At 40.9% G+C, this 22,037-nt stretch overlaps 1 protein-coding gene across 2 annotated transcripts in view; it reads left to right on the forward strand.

Moving 5' to 3' along the window:
- The window catches only part of jmjd1cb (jumonji domain containing 1Cb), a 141,861-nt gene extending 120,203 nt beyond the window's left edge, over positions 1-21,658 (forward strand). For both annotated transcript variants that reach the window (XM_077625939.1, XM_077625940.1), the window contains 11 exons: positions 1,270-1,492; positions 1,611-1,816; positions 4,970-5,317; positions 5,394-5,562; positions 5,656-5,746; positions 5,878-6,008; positions 7,764-7,886; positions 8,186-8,325; positions 11,236-11,412; positions 11,517-11,648; positions 20,340-21,658. In XM_077625939.1, the coding sequence (XP_077482065.1) occupies positions 1,270-1,492; positions 1,611-1,816; positions 4,970-5,317; positions 5,394-5,562; positions 5,656-5,746; positions 5,878-6,008; positions 7,764-7,886; positions 8,186-8,325; positions 11,236-11,412; positions 11,517-11,648; positions 20,340-20,432 (1,833 nt within the window). In that variant the 3' untranslated portion in view covers positions 20,433-21,658. The remainder of the gene's footprint in view (positions 1-1,269; positions 1,493-1,610; positions 1,817-4,969; positions 5,318-5,393; positions 5,563-5,655; positions 5,747-5,877; positions 6,009-7,763; positions 7,887-8,185; positions 8,326-11,235; positions 11,413-11,516; positions 11,649-20,339) is intronic.
- The last annotated feature ends 379 nt before the right edge of the window (positions 21,659-22,037 follow it).

A 22,037-nucleotide genomic window follows, 5' to 3' on the forward strand; every position in this document is an offset into this window, starting at 1 on the left:
GGGTTGGACGTCTAGGCGGAGCAACGTGGAGAGATTCCATTTGAGTCCAGGCAGTGGGCTGACGTCGTTGGCGCTTATTTGAAAATAAAACTTTCTTGGTGAATTGGACAGCAGAGAGCATCAGTGAAGGGGGATATTTATTTTTTTATTTTTTGGAGAATTGAGAGCCCCGGGCATGGAAAGTGGAATCGGACTTATCCGGAAAGAGCACTTATGCCGGCAAGCACGGCGGGATGTCAAGGCGGAGCAACATGGAGAGATTCCATTTGAGTCCGGGCAGTGGGCTGATGTCGTTGGTGCTTATTTGAAAAGAAAACTTGCTCGGCGAATTGGGCGGCAAAGAGCACCAGTGAAGGGGATTTTTTTCATGTATGGGAATGCTGCTGCCTGCTTCATGGTAAAGCCAGCTTTAATTTCTCGGCCGGCAGTCCGGTGTTGCATGCAGCCACGGTGCTTGCCAGCGGCAAGAGACGTCTGCCCCGCGACCCGGCCTCGGTCGGAACAGGCAGTTCCAAGTTTTTTTGGAAGCGGATGCCTTCCCGGACATTTTTATTCAAAGATTAACTGAACGTGCAGCTCATCATCATCATCATCATGTGTGAGAATGCTGCTGCCTATGTTTTGACCGATTCGTTTATAACAGACAATAGTGTTTTTTAAGTAGTTTTGGTACCTGACCCGAGTACAGTAGACCCTCGAATATCGCACACAACGGACCCTTGGCCACAAGAAGACAAAGGATTTGGATTAAAACTTCAATTTACCTGTTTTGGGGGATTTATATCAAGCGGAAAGGAACTATTTTCACTGTAAGTACAGTATTTAAAGTATTTACATTTTTATATATACATCATATTTAGATATTAATACATTAGTCTTTTGACAATTTTACAGCTGTAATATTTAATAAATAACACCCACCCACACACACACACACTAATCCTTCACCACTTAGCGGCTTCAGTGCATCAGGTTTTTTGAGTTATTAGTATTAAAAAAAGTTCATAAAAATGTCAATACACTTCTTGATAATTGTACTTGTGTACTTCTATTTTTGTATAGGCGCGAAAACGTAGTATGGTATGCAGTAATAATTGGGGTGATCATACTTTGCGGTTTTCCGATTATCGCGGGGCATGTCGGGTATACATTATCCGCGATATTCATGGATTACTCTATTGTGATATTTTTACAGATTCATATTGATAGTTTTTGTATTGAGGGATGTAGTCATTTAAACATTTAACAATCATAACCTCACTCTTTCAGGTACTGCAGAATGTTTTGAATCATAGCAACAAGCTGTCACAAGTGAAGACTGAGCCACGCAGTCAACAGAACCCTGATCAAGGAGGACCTAAAATAGAGACCAATGGAGGAGGAAAAAGTCTGAGCAGTGGTGCTGAAAGTGCAGTTACTCCGCCAGAGTCCCAGTCACCTTTGGATTTCCTGGCTGACCTGGCAGAGCAGAAATCCAGAGAGGAAAAGAAAGGCAAGTAGAAAAACGAAAAGAAAAGAAAAGTTCTTCCAAATTTCTTCAGAATAATTGTGATGCATCAAAATTCCCCTTAACAGTATTTTCTTGGGCTGATTTATCCATTTTCAAACAGAAAACAAAGACTCACTTGGTAAATCCATAAAAGAAGGTGGCAGCCTGGAGGTCCTGCAGCAATGTAAAACAACATCACTGATAGCCAACAGTACAGAGCAAGGCTCAACTCTCAGAGATCTGCTCACCACCACTGCCGGAAAGCTGAAGCTGGGCTCTACTGATGCTGGAATCGCATTTGCACCAGTATACTCAGCTGCTTCACAGGTGCATAGTTAGCACATTTGAACGCAATATTAAGGAGATAGCGTAACTCGTGCCAGACATATGAATGTCAGACATTTGCAACACCTACCCACTGTGCCAGTGTTCTACATATGAAAGGGGTTTAGGACATTTAAAGACTAAAGTGTGGGGTGACGGATGAAGGCTGAAGATCGTGGCGGACAATGCAACATGGCGGCAAAAGAAACAAGTCCCAAGCACAAAAACATTTATTATTATGATTTCTTTTTACATTTAGAGTAGGTGTGCAAGATTGAAAATGCTGTACTAGTTTTGGCGGAAACGCGTTATTAGATCCCCCTTTCAAGCGTTCAGAAGCTCGAAGAAGAGCAAGAAAACACATGTACTTATGTAATAACATACACATTGAATAGGTTTCTGTGTCGCGACCTAGAGGACCAGCTGAGTGAGTTGGGAGTAGCGGCACATCAAAATCTGGAAACAGTGCAGCACCAGCTTTATGTTGGAGATGGTGATTTGCTTTTGGGGGGCTTTACTTGCAACCCCTTTGTGTAGAGTGGTACTTCTACTCACAAAATGAATTGGTTCCAGAATCTTGAATACTAGCCACTCTGAACCCTTTAAAATACAAAGAGTATTCCAAATTTGTATGAAATATGCACACAAATGTGTGTATTTATGGAAAAATATGGAAATAGCATTTATTAAGCCATTGAAATGACGCCACAACAATGAACCAAACAAAATTTTAAGGTTACGAAACACTTTGAAATGGTAATCACTGTTCCAAAACTGTCCAACTTATAAAAGATCCAATTATTGGTATAGTTATTATAGCTATTATTTGTTTACATATTGTAAATAATTGGGTTCTCTTGTTGATTTAAATGTTGTTCCTACCGCTCAGTGTGAGTGACGTGGGAGAGGGAGAGGGAAAGTGAGAGGGAGTGGCAGAGGGAGAGGGAGATAATAAATAGTTGTCCTATATTTTTGCTCTGTTTTCTACATATACATGCATTTGGATACATATTTTCACAAAATTGGCATATGCTTTTAGTGGCTAGTACAGTAATACCTTGAGATGCAAACTTATGGCGTTCCGAGATCGAGCTTATATGTCAATTTGATCTTATATTAAATCAAATTTTCCTATGTAAAATAACTAAATGCAAATTAATCCATTCCCACCCTCTGAAAAAAAAAAACACCCTAAAAATAGGATATTACAATGAAAAAACATGTTTTTAATTGTTCTACTTCACCATTTACACTCACAAAGTAACAAATATCTATGTAGTGGTTATGATCTTCAATAAAATGTGACATCATTATGTATGGTACAGTATGGAGTTCTTACCTTCGAGACAGATGGTAGCGGCAAACAGCAGTGTGTGGCGACATGTTCGGTTCACTACACTTTTGTGACACTACGTAACATAACAAAAACTTTAGATTTCAACTTTATTGAACTTAGATTATCGGCTGGCCACCAATTCAGGGTGTCCCCCGGCTCTAGCCCGAAGTCTGCTGGGATAGGCTCCAGCATCCCCCGCAACCCTAATGAGGATAAAGCGGTTCAGAAAATGAGATGAGATAAGATGAATTTAGATTACTATACACACACTTAAAAATATGTTTTAATCTTACGTTGGCGAGTCAACTCAGTCATGCGTACACCACACATGGTTTTCTAATATTTCATGCTTAATATCGATTGTCATCTTACACTTTTTCTTCTCACTACCCTCCATTGCACTGGCTTGCTTTGGACCCATTGTTTTTTCACTTAATTCTGCACTCATTAACGCAAAAAAACACGTAAAAAATGGAAACTGTACGGCCGATGCCTGTAGGTATCTTTAAGCGAGGGAGATACGGCGAGAAAGACAGTGATGCCGTTCTCCTAAGCAGCCACTTGCTTACTCGGCTACCTGGCGCCCGCATCCGGAACTGTCTCCAATGCTCGTATCTTAAATCTGTCTCGTATCTCAGGACAAAAATTAGCTCTTAATTTTCCTCGTAAAATGCCTCACTACTTACGAAAAATGCAAGCTACGGAACAAGTTCTGGAACCAATTAATTTCATAAGTAGGGACATGACTGTACTTTCTCTGTTTCATTTAAGACACTTAAATTTGTAGCAAACTGACAACCAGCCTTTGGACGACGATATTTTCATTTCATACAGTGATGTGCAGGGATGTTCAGACTTTTTTGCTCCGAAATCTACTTTTCCAGGAGTTAACCTTCCACGATCTACCTTTTTTACAGGCCACCGACAAAGCTCAGCAATTATTTATGTTCATATATCTCACATTAGGCTATCAACATTTACGGAAGCGTCAGGAAACGGGGGTGAAAATCCAATCTCGATTCATGTTAAAGCTTACTGCAGACATGCCAAATTCATAAGAGCCTAGCTAAGGAAACCGACAGAGGGGAGGGATCAAAATGTTATTGTCGTGCGATCTACCAATAGTACCTTGGCGATCTACCAATAGTTAGTTCCTCAGCGATCTACGTAATGGGTGGTAGTGCATGGCGTGATGTCCAATGAAAAACAGTGGATCACTACCCTCTGCTGGCAATTTTATCCGATTCACCTTGTTTAAAAGGCCGGTTAATTTCATCGAATTTAAAAAAATTGTGTACTTTAATACATGTTTTGCATGGAACCTTTAGGTTCTAAAATACGGAAAAAAGCAAATTCGCTGCTTCCACCATTCAAGATTCTGAAAAGAATTAATCCTCATAGGAAAAGAGTTCATAATTTACAACATAGTAGATTTTTAACCATGAAAAAGTCTGCAGCAAAGTTGGGTTTGGGACTTGTGCATACACATGGATATATATTTCAATGTTATTTACACTTTGATCCATTTGCAAGTAGTGTTTTGAAAATCTCTCCAATGTGTAGGTGGTTTAACTATGTATAGTAAGTAGGCAACATTATGTCATGCCGTAATCAACACATCGTCTGACCTCTCTAATGTACAGCACAGTTTAGCTCACAGTAAACACAAGCTAGATCAGATTTTATAATTTCAAAATGCTACTGTGAAACAAACTTAATTTTACCTCTTGGTAAAACTATTGTATAGCCAAAGTCACCTATTTTAAAAAAAATGAATTATCAGTTTTATTTCAAATAACATATTTCTTGTTTTTCTAAAGACGGGAAAGGGTGGACGAACCATGCCTAATATCCTTGATGACATCATTGCCTCAGTTGTTGAAAACAAAATTCCTGCCAGTCGTCAGGCAGTTACCACAAAGCTTTCAATCAAGCAAGAGCCAGTGATCCCTGTCAACAACAACAACCTTACACCTGTTATGTCAGAAAACATCAAAAAAGACAAAAGGAAGCCAATACCAGCTAATTTAGCAATTTCAGGGGATTCATCTAATCAGTATGCAGAAATATCCCATTACTGGCTAAATAATGGACGACTACTTTGGCTCAAAGATCACCGTAACCAGAATAACTGGAAACTCTTTAGAGAATGCTGGAAACTAGGACAGGTACATTTCATTTGTAGTAGTTGTGGAGTCTTGGTATTAGATGTATCATTTTTTATTTAATGTGTGTTTTGTTTAGCCTGTGTTAGTGTCCGGGATCCATAAGCGACTGAATGCCAGTTTGTGGAAAGCGGATTCATTCAATCAGGAGTTTGCAGACCATCAGGGAGACCTTCTCAATTGTAAAGACCAAGTGGTTTCCAACTCTGGGATCAAGGAATTTTGGGATGGATTTGAGGACATCACCAGTGAGTTTAAGCACTGACTTTTGATGGGGTATTCAGAGAGAATATAATAAATGTCCTTTAAGCAGACTAACAAAGATCCTTTAACTTTTTCAGAGCGACTCAAGTCCAAGGATGGGGAAACTGTAGTTTACAGACTGAAAGATTGGCCTTCTGGAGAGGAGTTCATGGCCCTCATGCCTTCAAGGTTCATGCAGTCACCTAAATTATTTATTGCTATTTTTGTTTTCATTTCATGAAAAAACATAGATGTCACTATTAAAATTATAAGATGTACACAAAGAAATAAGAACTAACACTTTTTATTCCACTCCCAAGGTATGATGACTTAATGAAGAACCTGCCATTGCCTGAATACTCAGATCCAGAAGGAAGTCTTAATTTAGCGTCCCATCTGCCATCTTTCTTTGTTAGGCCAGACTTGGGACCTAGACTCTGCTGTGCCTATGGTAAAACCTCAGTGTAAATGAATATTCCTATGTTGAAGCGTAGTTTTGCGTGCATACACTACTCGGAGGACCGTGAAGCGTGGTAGAACTCAAACGCAGGGAACCAGGCGGAGACGGGGAGTGAGAGAAGCACTAGAAAAAACTTTAATAACTGAGGCAAGGTTCTCAAAAAATAAGAAAAACTTCAAAATCAATGAACAAAATCATACCTGATGGGGATGACGTGTGGAAACGAGGAGCACGGGATCTGGCAAGAGCACAAGGAAACATATGGGTACACCAGACGATCCAATGAGGACTGACAAATACACAGGGGTTAAATAGTCAGACATGGGTTGACGAGACAACCAGAAACACCTGGGTCACACAAGTGGCAGTAAGTGGGTACAAACACAGCTTTGATCGTGGCGATTTCACTTTATTGTAATGTGCCCAGACAGAGCGAAGGCACAAGGGAAGCAGCGTAGCGAGATCGGTGAATGTGGGTTGGGGGTCGAGAGCCGTGAAGTCGGAGAGATAATCCAAGACGAAGGTGCAAGATGTGTGGGGCGAGAAACGTGGTCCTAGAGAATTTGTAGATCAGATAACAAGAACAGGAAAAACAAGAAGGTACTAACAGAGAACTGATGGAGACAATCCAGCAACGTGGTCAAGCTCTTGGTGGCTTAAGTAGGACAATGATGGTGATGAGTCACACCTGATGTTGCTTGGCCCGTCTGGTGCTGAACCTGTGATACAAAATAGCGTGTAGAGTTGTTGTTGGGGCAGCCCGGCGGCTGAGTGGTTAGCGTGTCGGCCTCACAGTCGGGGACCTAGGTTCAGATCCAGGTCGGTCCACCTGTCCGGGTACTCCTGTTTCCTCCTGCATTTCAAAGACATGCATGGTAGGCTGATTGGACACTTTAAATTGCCCCTAGGTATTAGTGTGAGAGTGAATGGTTGTTTGTCTCCTTGTGCCCTGCGATTGGCTGGCCACCAATTCAGGGTGTCCCCCGCCGCTGGCCCGAAGTCAGCTGGGATGGGCTCCAGCAACCCCCGCAACCCTAGTGAGGATAGAGCGGTTGCATGTTTTTGGAATGTGGGAGGAAAACCGGAGTGCCCGGAGAAAACACACGCAGGACCGGGGAGAACATGCAAACTCCACACAGGTGGACTGACCTGGATTTAAACTCTGGTCCCCCACTGTTTCGTAAAATGAACATTTAGTATGTAACAGCATTCGTAAGTAGAGGTATTACATTTCCACGCAATACATTTATTCCCGATGCTCATGCAATTTGACCTCTTCTAATACACACTTACATTCACTACATAATGGTGATTTTAAAACGGAATGAGGTCCACGTCAATATTTCTTAAACTAGAGGGTTCATTTGGCTGATCAGAGTCCCCTGGAGGAAGCCTAAATGTCCTGGTTGCAGATTAAATGTTAGGGGCAATATCATGATGTCAAAATAAGAAAAACGTTTTAAATAGGGAAAAAGGCGGTTATGGATCAAAGTGGTACTGAAAGTTTTTGTAACGTTGGGCATGCGCATTCAGGCGTTTAGAGAAGGTCAGGCTCAAGTTTACGTATAAAGGTTTAGTGCATATGGGCTCATACTCAAATATAGCATAACATCCCTAACTTTTTTTGGAGTATTGTACTTATGGTATGTTTTTTATTGAAGAGTTAATTTGTAGTTGTAATTATTCTGCACTACTCTATATCTACTTTCCCTATTCTTGATGAATCAGTAGTTAATATGCTTGTAGGTGTAGCTGCATCTCAGGACCAGGATTTTGGAACTGCCAACCTACACGTGGAAGTCTCAGATGTTGTCTCTATTCTTGTATATGTCGGAGTGGCCAAAGGCAATGGAGTCTTGTCCAAAACCGGTAAGCATTTTTTTTATCAGTTACAAACCATGTTGATTATTTTGTATGGTTTACTACTAACAGCATGGGATGTATTTTGCTTCAGTAATAAGTCACTGATGATGTACTTGTAATCTCACCTGTCTTGCATACAGGCAGGATAGTTTTAGTTCTAGCACAGTGATGATAAGTATGTGAATATGTTGATATTGGTCTGCAGGTGTTGTGGGCTTTGTTTATGGGATGTCATAATTTTCATTTCAGCTGTGCGGCTTGATACCGATGTATAAATGTATGTGACTTGACATGTGTGGTTGTAGGAGTTTTGAAGCGTTTGGAAGAGGACAGTCTAGATGAGGGGGTTCGGAAAAGGTTAAAGGACTCCAGTGAAACACCAGGGGCACTATGGCACATCTACCTCAACAAAGACATGGACAAGATCCGGGAGTTCCTGTACAAGGTAAAAACTAGCACTGAGCGAGTACAACACCATCTATACAATTGATCTACATCCGTTGCTGTACTCATAGGTAGAGGTAAGATGGGGTCAAACAAATTCGTCCCGACCCGACCTGGCCCGCAGGTTTTAGAGCCCGACAAATTAACTTGATTTGCAGGACCAAACCCGAAGTAAACCCCAAATTTCATATTTATTTGTGAGGACTCGGGACTCCCGAGTCAAGAGGAGGAGGCGTGATTTATGATAACAGATTAAAGCCTTCTTTTGTGATGAAATCTAAGTTAAACAAGACTGTATAAACGTTTACATCTTTTATATGATAATATAGATGTTTGACGATTTCAACTGTTTAAATGCCTGCTCAGTGTCAAGGTGCCAGTCTTTTTGCTCTCGTATGAGAGTAAAGCGCCACATTGACTACATTCAGCGAAGCCAACGCAAGTTTTGCCAGCATATTCAACAATCAATTTGAAGCTTTTTTTGAAGCACTTACTGCGTGTTTGTCTTTTCAGTTCTCCTGCCTTTAGTTTATCCTTAACTTCTTGCTTCTCCATATTGCGGAGGGGAACATTTATATTAAGATATTAAGAGTGCAGCATGACGTGCAAAGAGCATGCTCTGGCTCTGCGGCTCCGCCTCCAATTGCAATTACATTAAGCGCCTTCCCTGTTTTATTCCAAATTATTTATTTCATAACAAGTATTCCTTGGTTTAGCATCCACACGTCGTTTAAGTATACATTTATATATATATATATATATATATATATATATATATATATATATATATATATATATATATATATATATATATATATATATATATATATATATATTTTTTTTTTTTTTTAAGTCAGCGAGAGAGACCACACATAATTTTAGTATACTTTTTTTTTTCAGCGAGAGAGAAGCCCGGCCCGGCCCAACCCAAAGTAATGATTGACATTTTAGGCCCGACCCGACCCGAAATTCGGGTCGGGTCGGGCCTAAAATGTCAATTAGCAATGGGTGCGTACATTAAGCACAGGTTATCATGTGATTGTCTACAGCTGGGGTATTCTATATGTTAATCCTGATCTACCAGTTGATTGCCAAGGTACTATGGGTAGTTGGCAAGACAGTAATATTCACTTCTTATCATTCTTATTGAATAAGTGCAGTAAATTTTTATTTGTGATTTAAGCCTATAAACAGCTCCATCGTGGTTCCAAGTACGATTACTAAAAGTCATAATTATGTCCAATTAATTTCATAAAAATGTGAAAATCCACGCTGACTCTTGCTACCAGGACTCAGCACTGATGATTTTTTTTTTTAAATAGGGGTGAGCCTTTTCGCGTTTTTTTTCGATTATCGCGGCTATGAAAAAAAAAAAATCTGCAAATGATGCACACAAATGTCCTCACAATAAGATAACGCACGACTACTTGCCAAAGAGAAGTAGTCTTGTATTCGCAATCGCTCCGCCAACGGGAGCAAACAGGCTAAGGGGGGGACACAAAAAAAATGCAACGCTCCGCCCAGTGCTCGCAGAGACATTACAAAGAGGGAGTTGCGACCAGAGACATTACACGAGTGAGTTGCGGGGAGAGAGACAGTGCCCCTTATGTTCTTGTGAGCAGCCAACGAGAAGTAATACAGACGCTCCCCTACTTACGAACGAGTTAGGTTCCGAGCGATTGTTCACAAGTTGAATTTGTTCGTAAGTTGCTCAGTGCTATATTTTGTATTATAATTTATGTTTAAGGCCTATATAAGTATATTGAAGGTTTATATACGTGCATTTGTATGTTTAAGGCTTGTATAAGTAACACGCATTGGTTTGTACTGAAAAAAACATTTAATAACATGGAGAGAATACATACAGTACTGTATACATACATTAGAGAGAGAGATTTACTAGAAACTGGCTGAAAGAAGCTATCTAATGACGATTGCAGTTTTCTTTTTTTCATCATAAATGATGCGGTAGCACTGTATGGCATCATTCAATTGATTTGCAAACTTTGTGCAACGTTCAATATTTGGGTCCTGCTGCTCGATCTTTATGTTTATAAATGGTACTGACGGTCGAACGATTCAAGTTGTATTCACGTGCAACGCTCACCACTTTCTGACGCGCATCAAGCTTAGTTATTATTGCCACTCATTTCAAATGAAATGGCTTGCCTCTTCCTTGCACCTCCCTCAATAGAAACCTTTCGCTTTTCACCAACAATATTCAATAATGGATGCACGAGATATTTAATGATACAAATGAAAAAGGTTCTTTGCGCACTGGAGATACGTTCACGCACTTCCGCATTGCAACGAACTGGGCACAGGAAGGTAGATGCTGGGTGAGCTGAGCGCTCACAGCGCCAGGCGTCGGTATTAGCGGCGGAAAGAAGCACTACTCGGAAAAAGGTGCGCCATACAAAATCGAACTTACGAGCATTTTTCGACATAAACGCAATTTGCAGACATGTTCGTATGTACCGTTGTTCGTAACTCGAATGTTCGTAAGAAGGGGAGCGTCTGTATATATACTCCTCGTATTAGCGATCGCTCCGCCATTCGCACTGAGTGACGGAAAAAAAACACTGAAAGAAATACAACGCTCCGGCCAGTGCTCGTAGATATCTGTTATACACGAAAGAGATGCGGCAAAAAAGACAGTGAGCTAAAATCATAAACAGCCTCTCATGTCTTGGCCACCTGGCTTTCTCATATCTCGAAATTTTTCTCGTATCTAGAGATAATTATTTGCTCGAAATTTTACACGTATCTCGAAATGCTCGTATGTCCAGGTACCACTGTAAAAGCATTTGTAGTTAAAGGCACCAATTTATATATGAACAAACATAAATTGCAACCTATTTTCTCTTCCTTTCTCCCCAATTTTATTGGGCCACCACAAACTTTTTTTCAGCTTTGTAAGGAGCAAGGATTGGATGTATCAGTGGAACAGGATCCAATAAGAGAGCAGGGCTGGTACCTGAGCAAGAAACAGCGGCAGCAACTTTTAGATGAACATGGAGTTCAGGGTTGGACTGTTGTTCAATTCTTGGGAGATTCTGTTCTAATACCAGCTGGGTCAATGCATCAGGTAGTTCCACACCTATTTGTTTTTAGTTAAAATGACAAAATCATCATAGTAACTATATTGTTCATTTCACTGTACATTACCTTTTTGCTCACTTTGTCTGTCAGGTCCAGAACCTTCACAGCTGTGTTCAGGTCATCAATGACTTTGTGTCTCCTGAGCATGTGATCAACTCATTCCACCTTACCCAGCAGCTCAGATCCAACTGTGAGGAAGTCAACTATGAAGACAAACTACAGGTGATTGTCTGGTGGTCTATTTTTTTAGTGGCCTCATTTGTGACAGCACACATTATTTCCAATGACCGTTTTCTAAGGCAAATTTTATAAGTAGGAGGGACAGTCCATGGCATGGATGCTCATTTCCAACCTCCACACAGGAAAGCAAATACACTGGAGATAGAAATTAGAGAACAAATGATAAAGAACAGTTTTTTTTTCCAGAATGAAGTCATCTACACTCCTCAACAATTGAAATATTTTTTATTATGGCTGTACCATGCGTGTAAAAAAGTTTAGTTTTTACAAAAATAATCTAGGTATTTGACTAAAATGTTGTTTAAAATAAAACTCAATGATCAAAATTGGAGAACAACAACGACCGTGGCATGGAAAAGATTATAACAAACAATTTCTGAAGGTTACAACAGTCAGCAATTAAAAGGAAGTGTAGAGCCCTTTGCTTTGAATGAGTTCTGCACATTTGCGGCCACAGGACATCACTAGTCTCTCACAATGCTCTGGTGTGATTTTGGTCCACTCTTCTTCCAGTCTTTTCACAGTTCAATGACTGTAGTGGGTTTCTTGGCCATAACTTTGTCACCATGATTTTCCAGAGGTTCTCCATTGGGTTCAGATCAGGACTCTGGGCAGGCCATTTCATTATTTCAATAATTTCAGTTTTAAGGAACTGTTTCATCTGTTTTACTGTGTGACAGGGAGCATTGTCCTGCATAAACACAGCCAGTTGATTGGGTGATGAACACAGGAAAGCTACCATATGTTGTTAAAGAAAGTTCTTTTAAACATTTGCATTTACTTGGCCATGTAACTGTATGAGAGGCCCAACTTCTGCTGTGGAAAACATGGCCCAAACCATGACACTTCCTTCTCCATCTTTCACTGACATCTTCACACACTTTATGTGACTGAGCCCATTGTTTTCCATCAGACCCAAACAAATTATACTTCACTGAAATGAATTTAGGACCAGTCCGCCTCTGTCCACACAATATGCTCCTTAGCAAAGGTTAGTCGAGCCTTCTTTGATTCTCTGATTTGGTCACTGCCGAGTGGGCTATCAGTCCAAATTCTCTTAAACGTCGAGACAATGTATGGCAAGGCAGATTTTTACCGTGTTTAGCGCTGATCACACACGAGTAATCCCAGCTGCAGTGTTGAAATGATTGCCCTTGAAATTGTTGAATTTTACAATTTCTCGCGTATAAGCCGTCCCCTGATTCACAATTTTCACCTCCATATCCACGGTTTTAATAGGGAGTACAAATGTGTTACTTTGAAGGGAAAATCTTAAGAAAAATCCCTGCAGGTGGTATTTCTGAGATACTGTATGAATCAAAAGCACATTATTTTGGTCAATATCATAAGGGAGTTAATATGCCTGTCTTTGTAAATGCAAAATTTCAAATTATTCAATTTGAAAAAAGAAATACCGTATTTTCACGACTATATGGCACACCACATTTAAATGCGCAGTGTCAGTAACGAGTGCTATTTCTGTATTTGACACACACACAAGACGCACCGCATTTAAAGGCGCAGCCAGGCATGGCAAAACAAACACCAGCTTTAACATACACCAACTTAAACTTACAGACACATGCTGAAAACACGTTTTTAAAAAGGCAACGGAAGCAAAACTGAGTTCGGTTGTACTTTATTTAGCCATTTTAAAATGTAGTCACGTTTTTTGATTAATCATCACCCACAAATCCATCAAAGTCCTCATTTTCTGTGTCCGAATTGAACAATTGTCCAAATGATTCATCAAAAACGCCGGGTTCCCTCTCTTCGTTGTCAGAGTCACTCACATTGCCATGTGGCTCGACAGAAATTTGGCAAAAGCTCGAACAACAGTGCAAGCTGACATGTTAGTCCAAGAAGCCACAATCCATTCGCAAATAGTGTCGTAACTAGCCCGGCGCTGCCTCCTACTCTTCGTAAAACTGTGTCGGCTTTGGCAAAAGCTTGAACAACAGTGCAAGCAGACACGTTAGTCCAAGCGGCCACAATCCATTCGAAAATAGTGGCGTAACTAGCCCAGCGCTGCCTCCTACTCTTCGTTAAGCTGTGTTTGTCACCTATCATCCATTGTTCCCATGCCGCTCGCAACTTTGCTTTGAACGCCCGGTTGATGCCGATGTCCAGCGGTTGGAGTTCTTAAGTTAAGCCTCAGTGAATGACGGCAAGCTCATAGTTCATTTTCGTGACTTGGTTTTTCACCGCTGCTGTGAGATTGGCACGCATGCAGTCACAAATCAAAAGTGACGGCGAGCCATCCGGTCTCTTAACATACACCTCACGTAGCCAATCTCTCATTTTCTCCTCGTCCATCCAGCCCTTTTGGTTTGCCTTCACGATGACGCCGGCTGGAAACTTTTTTTTCTGCAACGTTTTTTGCTTAAAAATCACCATAGGTGGTAGGTTCTGCCCATTAGCATGGCAACCGAGAACAACAGTAAAAGTGTCTTCTCTTGCGTCAATAGAAAATTTTAATGTGTTATAATGGTTTGTAAAATGAAGTTTAAATTGAGTTTTATATTTTCCATTAAAATCGATTCATCAAAGAAAATAATGCAATTTTCCTTCTTTTCAACTAAACTAAAGTAATAAATTTTTAGTGGAGAGGAAGCAATGATAATTTCCTTTCCTTCTTAAACACAACCCCCTCCGCATGCCTGACTCCACCCACATCCGCCTTTTCTCTATATAAGAAGCGTGTCGGCCGGAAGTGCTCTCAGTCAGGCTTTGGAGCGAGCTCGGCGCATACACGGCACTTCGCATTACAAAGCGCCCTGTCTATTTTGGAGAAAATGTAAGACTTCTTAGTGCGCCTTATAGTCGTGAAAATACGTTAAGTCTATCTTGATGAGAACCTGGTGATTTTTATTGACAGAAATTACAATTTCACAATGTTATAAATTTCCTATGTTTTCCGTTGTGTTTTCATTCAAAGGCAGGCTAGTATATTGTTTCTTTTCGTTCAGGCACCTAAGTGGGCAGCTCAGGGTCCTTAAGTTTTCATGTTATGTTGTTTAGGCACTTAGGCGGACAGCTTGGGGTACGCGGTCGATTGGTCGCCGGTCTTTTGGTCACCGGTCTTATGGTCGCGGTCTTTAGGTCGCCCGGAAGTTTGGTCGTCGTCTTTTGGGTCGCCGGTCTTTTGGTCGCCTGATCGGCTACTGCCATCTACTGTCAATTTATTAAATAGCAGATGGTGTTTTTATTGAAGCAGTCCAATGAACCTTCATTCTCTCTGGAGAACTTGCAATGTTGAAATACTTTAGATTAGATGGTCATTTTTATCAAACAAATAAAAGTATTAGTATACTTTTAGTTAGACAGTATTTAGATCGTTTCAACAGTATTTAGACTCTAAATCAGGGGTCTCAAACTTGCGGCCCGCGGGCCAACTGCGGCCCTCGGGACGATAATTTGCGGCCCCCGTCTTAATATGAAAGATCGATTTTTTTTTTTTTAATTTTTTTTTTTTTTTTTTTTTACCCCTTTCCCCATGATGGCGCCGTTTAAGTGGCAGCCAGTGGCAGTAGCTCTGTCCACTCATGTTTTTCTTGTTTTACAGCATGTTTTACATGAAAAATTTGAGGGAACATTGACATGCACCTGCTTGTGGCAGGTGTGATACTGGTGTGCCGATAGCGAGCAATGATGATGTCGTGACCGGATGATTCGCCTAAAGACGTTTCGCCGACGGACGTTTGACAGACGGACAGGTCGTACTAGTATTTGTTAGTTTAATGATTAAATACAAATACTAGTATTTGTATTTAATCATTAAACGCTGTTTTCAGCTGGATTTGACCGAATTTGAGAGCATTTTGAGCCGTTTGGCGAATGGACGTCTATAGACGTTTTTTTGCCTCCATCGCGATATCATCCAGTATTTGTATTTAATCATTAAATGCTGTTTTAGGATGGATTTGACCCGATTGCTGTCATTTTACGGCTCGGTTCTGCTACATCTGCCTGCCCAAGAGTGCTTACTCCCGGACTGCCATTGATGGTAGACGAACATTGATTTTTACTATAATTTGGACAACACCGGCGGCGGGCCGGATTAAAAATCCTAACGGGCCGTATATGGCCCGCGGGCCGAGGTTGAAAAACTTGTACACACACGATCCGGCGGGGCGAGCGTTCGAATCCCGTTTCGGCGAAACCTCCGTTCGGCCGAATGAACGTTCGGTGGAACGTCCATTCGGCGACTTGCCCGTCTGTCAAACGTCCGTCGGCGAAACGTCTTTAGGCGAATCATCCGAGTACCGATGATGTCGCTCACACTGGTACTCAGTGCGCTCAGGGAGGTTGTCTTTCTGCTCAGACCAACAAAAAATTAGAGGGAACTTTGGTTCGGAGCTGAATGAACCAATCACGGTGAGGTATACGGCTCTGGAGGGCGGGACATCGGCCGGGCTGTCCAGTGCCTCGCTCACTCACTCATTCATTCCTCCAATCAGCTGGGCGGAGGAGAAGCCGTGAGGCCGATCACTCCACTCGGCGCGCACACTCCTCCGCTGCTCTCAGCATAGAACTGAATGAGGCGCTATGATCCGTGATCCAGCCTGTGTCAGTGTCTGTAGCCATCTCCGCAATTGAAACGGAGAGCGAAAGTGCACATGCGCCACAAACCCGCGCGACTGAATGTGAAAGATAAACCCGAGACTCATTCCAACTGGAAAAACATATTACAGAGCCCCAGAGATGTCTCTTTCAAAGCCTGCCGTGAAGAGAAAGGTCGGTGATGAGCACAGACAGTTTCAAGAAAAGTGGGGAGTGCAATATTTCTTTGTTGAACACAGGGGCACCCCGACGTGTCTCATTTACACTGAAAAAGTTGCGGTGCACAAGGAATACAATTTGAAACGTAATTGTACTACGAGACATGCTGAGGAGTACGAAAAATACCAGGGAGATGAGAGAGCCAACCAGGTTGCCAGTCTTAAAACACGTCTTCTGAGGCAACAGGATCTCTTCAAGAAGGCTACCAAAGACAGTAATGCAGCAGTCAAAGCTAGCTACACCGTTTGTGAGTTGATTGATCCTGTGCTAAGTGATCCCAAATGGCTCATGGACTTGGCTTTTCTTGTTGATATCACACATGAGCTTAATGTACTGAACAAGAAGCTACAAGGCCAGGGGCAACTTGTCAGTGCTGCCTATGACAACGTGAGAGCATTCTGCACTAAACTTGTGTTATGGAAAGCCCAGCTCTCTCAGACAAACCTTTGCCATTTCCCAGCATGCAAGGCTCTCGTGGATGCAGGCACACCATTCAGTGGTGAGAAGTATGTTGAGGCCATTTCGAAGCTACAGGAGGAATTTGATCACAGATTTGCAGACTTCAAGACACACAAAGCCACATTTCAAATTTTTGCGGACCCCTTCTCCTTTGATGTGCAAGATGCCCCTCCTGAGCTTCAAATGGAGCTCATTGACCTGCAGTGCAACTCTGCACTCAAAGCCAAGTTCAGGGAGGTGAGTTGAGAAGCAGACAAGCTTGGGCAATTTTTGAGAGAGTTGACCCCCAGCTTCCCTGAACTTTCCCGAAGGTTCAAGCGGACCATGTGCCTTTTTGGGAGCACATACTTGTGTGAGAAGCTCTTCTCCACCTTGAACTTCAATAAGTCCAAGTACAGGTCCAGACTTACTGATGAGCATCTTCAAGCTCTACTGAGGGTCTCCACTGCTTCCTCCCTCAAGCCAAATGTGACTCAGCTATGTGAGAAGCGCTGCCAGGTCTCTAGCAGCAAGGAGTAGGCAAGAGAAGCCGTGTTCAGAATATTTCATGTTCAATGTTCCATTCAAGTTCAGAAAGTTAAAGGTTAAAGAGCTGTTAATACAGACATTTGAAACGGAATAAAAATAATTCATTTTCTCTACTTAGCCAGCCAGTGTATATCTACTGTATGCTCATTAGTATTATTTGGTTTTGTATTACTGATTGATTTATTTTTTATTCATCTTTAAGTTAATTTATTTAATTCATTATTTTTTGTTAAAAAATAAAGATATTTGATAACGTTGGAATGTTTTATCAGTGCTTTTCTTGTGGAAATCCTGATGCGGCCCAGTCTCACCCAGACTCGGCCTCTAGCGGCCCCCAGGTAATTTGAGTTCGAGACCCCTGCTCTAAATACTGTTGAAACGATCTAAATATCTAATATCAAAATATCAATAAGAGCACTCATTTAACACATCAATAAGAGCACTCATTTAACACATCAATAAGAGCACTCATTTAACACATCGGCTGCTGCCATTGAGTGTCATAGGCGTCCAATGAACCTTCATTCTCTCTGGGAGAACTTGCAATGTTGAAATACTTTAGATTAGATGGTCATTTTTATCAAACATCAAAATATCAATAAGAGCACTCATTTAACACATCGGCTGCTGCCATTGACTGACATAAGCACTCTTGGGCGGGCAAGATGTAGCAGAACCGAGCCGTGAAATGACAGCAATCAGGTTAAATACATCCTAAAACAGCATTTAATGATCAAATACAAATACTGGAGCTCTTTGGACATTAGAACCGAGCCCAGGGAAGTGAATCCTCGGTAAAATGTCGCGATGATGTCGCGATAAGGCAAAAAAACGTCTATATACGACCATTCGCCAAACGGCTCAAAATGTGTTTAATAATTAAATACAAATACTAGTATTGCATATACAAATACTAGTATTTGTATTTAATCATTAAACACTGTTTTTGGCTGGATTTGACCGAATTTGAGAGCATTTTGAGCCGTTTGGCGAATGGCCCTGTTCTTAAATGGCCGACAAGCGACGACGTCTAGCTCTGTTGCCTCACAACGCGCATCGGATATCTAGTCTGTATACACGATACCTATGGGACCAAGCAAAAAAAAAGGAAAACGACGAAGAATATGTGAATTTCCTTTGTTTTCTTTTAAATAAAATACTAGTATAAAATACAATACTAGTATTGTATATACAAATACTAGTATTTGTATTTAATCATTAAACGCTGTTTTCGGCTGGATTTGACCGAATTTGAGAGCATTTTGACCCGTTTGGCGAATGGTCGTATATAGACTTTTTTTTTCCTTATCGCGACATCATCGCGACATTTTACCGAGGAATTCACTTCCCTCGGCTCGGTTCTAATGTCCAAAGAGCTCCAGTATTTGATCATTAAATGCTGTTTTAGGATGTATTTAACCTGAATGCTGTCATTTCACGGCTCGGTTCTGCTACATCTGCCCGCCCAAGAGTGCTTATTCCCGGGCTGACATGCCCGCCCTGCCCGCCCAAGAGTGCTTATTCCCGGGCTGCCATTGACGGTCGACTAATAAATTGAGAGTGATGAGCGGCAAAGGGAAATGAATCATTTTTATTATAATTTGGACAACGCCGGCGGCGGGCCGGATTAAAAATCCTAATGGGCCGTATATGGCCCACGGGCCGAGGTTGAAAAATTTGTACACACACGATCCGGGGGCGGGGCGAGCGCGCGAATCCCGTTTCGGCGAAACCTCCGTTCGGCCGAATGACCGTTCGGTGGAACGTCCATTCGGCGACCTGTCCGTCTGTCAAACGTTTGTCGGCGAAACGTCTTTAGGCGAATCATCCGAGTACCGAAAAAAAGAAATACGTCTACATTGATGAGAAGCCGATGATTTTTAATGACATAAATTACAATTTTCTTACCAGAAGTTTAAGATGTTGTGACGGCCAAATTCCTTCTAATGTCGAAATATCTCGATTTTTTTTTATGGTTCATATTACTGCAATAGTTGTCACTTTTGAACAAGAAATAAAAAGAAAAAAATCATAACGGAATTTTGTTTTATTTCATAATCACAAATGTACAATCATTTCCTTTCTGTGTTCTGAAAAGGAGGGTATTGTTTGCACGTTGACAAGTTCTAAGAAGTTCAAAGAAAGTGACGTAAGCACAACCAGGAAATATACCCATAGCGGTATACGTAGTGTTCACCAAGTCTCTGGGTGCAATAACAGCATACACAGGTATCAAGGTTTATATTTTTACGATCGACCGCAAGCCCTTTGATCAGCCTTAACTATTGGGATGTGCTTACATGGTAAACGCTACGCTCAGAGCACGTTAAACTATGGTATGGCTGTGCCCTGAGCGAGCAATAGCAGGCACAAGTAAGTGTACTCGCGTCTGGCCAGTCAGAGGACGTTTAACGTGAGTTTTTTCACGTTTTATGCAAGATACGGTTTATCTTTTCCTTGAACTATATTCATAGACATCAAAATACATTTTGTTTAGATTGCTGAAACAAATCGGATATTCCCTGATGCATTGTTTTGGATGGAACTATGACATGGTAAAGTACATCTATATGTGAATGACTAGCTCATACCTGGCAACTTATTCGTTTTTCCCGTCCAGTTTGGGGGAATTTTAGACTTTTAAGTGTGGCCTATGTGAGTAAATATGTGCCTTGTTGCAATTTTACGGTTTATTATCATTTAATAAGGGGAATCGCAATCATTAATAAGGGGAATCGCAATCATAAATAAGGGGAATCGCAATCATAAATAAGGGGAGCAATTAGCCATGGTAGCCGTGCTAGTTCATTTTCTGCATGTAAAACTACATTAATGCAGTCATTTTTTTGCAGTCTACAATTAGGCTTGTTAGGATAATCAAGTGTTTTTGCTTCTTGCTGTTAGGTAAAAAACATCTTGTACCATTGTGTGAAGGAAGCCGTGAGCTCCTTGAAAAAGAGTGACTCTGAGGATGACGAAGAAGAGGATAACTTATAACTGCCTTGCTCACTTTCCAATGAGACCGTCTTTACACATCCCTCTTCTACCGAGAAGGACAAAGTTGTTTTTGCCGGACAAGACATTCGGGATACTCCTTAGTTGGCTAGCATTCAAGTAGCTGGCAAGAGACAGACCCACAAATAGTACCCGTTAAACCTTTTGTGCCAAGAGATAACACTAAAGAATAGGCAGCCTTACTGGAAAGACCGGCATTAAACCCTCTACTGTTGTTGATTATTTAACACAGGAAAAACAATGGGATGGGCAGTGTGGTGGTCGGGAGCCTTAACATAGCCATTGACTTCTTAAGAGGGGCTGTCATTTGAGCTGAATTGCTGGTTTGGGGTGCTGTCCTGCACTGCTGAGCCACAAATGAAAACTGCAGAAAGAGCCCACAATGTATACTTCATGGACTGATTTTTTTTTTTTTGCTCGATTACAACAGCATCACCAGCAGCATCAGTAACATCATTTATAATTGTTGGGATGGGAGTTGTCTAAAAACAATCTGTGGGGGGAAATGCAAAGCAAAAATCATCCGCTGTGTAAGTCAGCAGGGCCCTTGTTTGTTCCTTTTGTTGTTCTGTCATTTTGGTTTTCTCTGTGAAGATGTATTTATTTTTTGGCTTTCTGTATATGTGATGTTTATGAGACAAAAGAGCTTTCATGTAAATGTGACTTGTACAGTTGTTTTCTTTTCTTCCTTTGTGTTCCTTTACTATGTTTTCAGTGCTTATACGGTTCTACTGTGATAGAGGACACACTCATGCACCAGCTATTGCCTGTAACTTTGGGAAATGCCAATGTCCTCATGCCATAAATACATTTTTTTAAAGATGAACTGCCAAACTGTTGTATAGACTGTCTAAAGTTGCATTGTGTACCGATAAAAATAATGGCTTAGATTTTTCCATTTTATGAAAAAAGTATTCCTTGTACAACATTTACAAAAAAGAAGTAAGTTATTTAAGAAAATTATTAATTTTCCTTTAGTTTATATTTACTGTTGAATTTCTGAAGTTAAATGATAAAATTTACAAAAATAACTGTAATATGTAAATATATACATATATACATTGACTGAGGTATTTTTTATAAAACATGTCTTACGTCAATTGGAAATTTTAATGTGTGTTATAATGGTTTGTAAAATGAAGTTTAAATGGAGTTTTACATTTTCCATTAAAATCGATTTATCAAAGAAAATAATGCAATTTTCCTTCTTTTCAACTAAAGTACAGTATAATAGATTTTTAGTGGAGAAGAAGCAATGATAATTTCCTTTGCATTTTTTTCGTTTTTGGGTGCCTTTTCTAATCTATAACAGCCAACCAAGTTGGCAGTTATATGTTCATGGTGTCTACAACTTTTGATTTCGTTATTTTTACCTAAAATGTTAGATGTGAATGATTACATGTATAGTTTTCAGTATATTTTGCGCTTTTATATCTTTGCCACTGGATGGCAACGTACTTGTGTTTTCTCTTCCTTCAGTCCGCTCAGTCGTTCTTTAAATGCTGATAAATAAACACCAGGCGGCCCGGTGGGTGGGGTGGTTAGCGCATCGGCCCAACAGCTCTGAGATCAAGGGTTCGATCCCAG

The sequence above is a fragment of the Stigmatopora argus genome, chromosome 18 (assembly GCF_051989625.1).
Source record: "Stigmatopora argus isolate UIUO_Sarg chromosome 18, RoL_Sarg_1.0, whole genome shotgun sequence".
NCBI classification, from domain to species: Eukaryota; Metazoa; Chordata; class Actinopteri; order Syngnathiformes; family Syngnathidae; genus Stigmatopora; species Stigmatopora argus.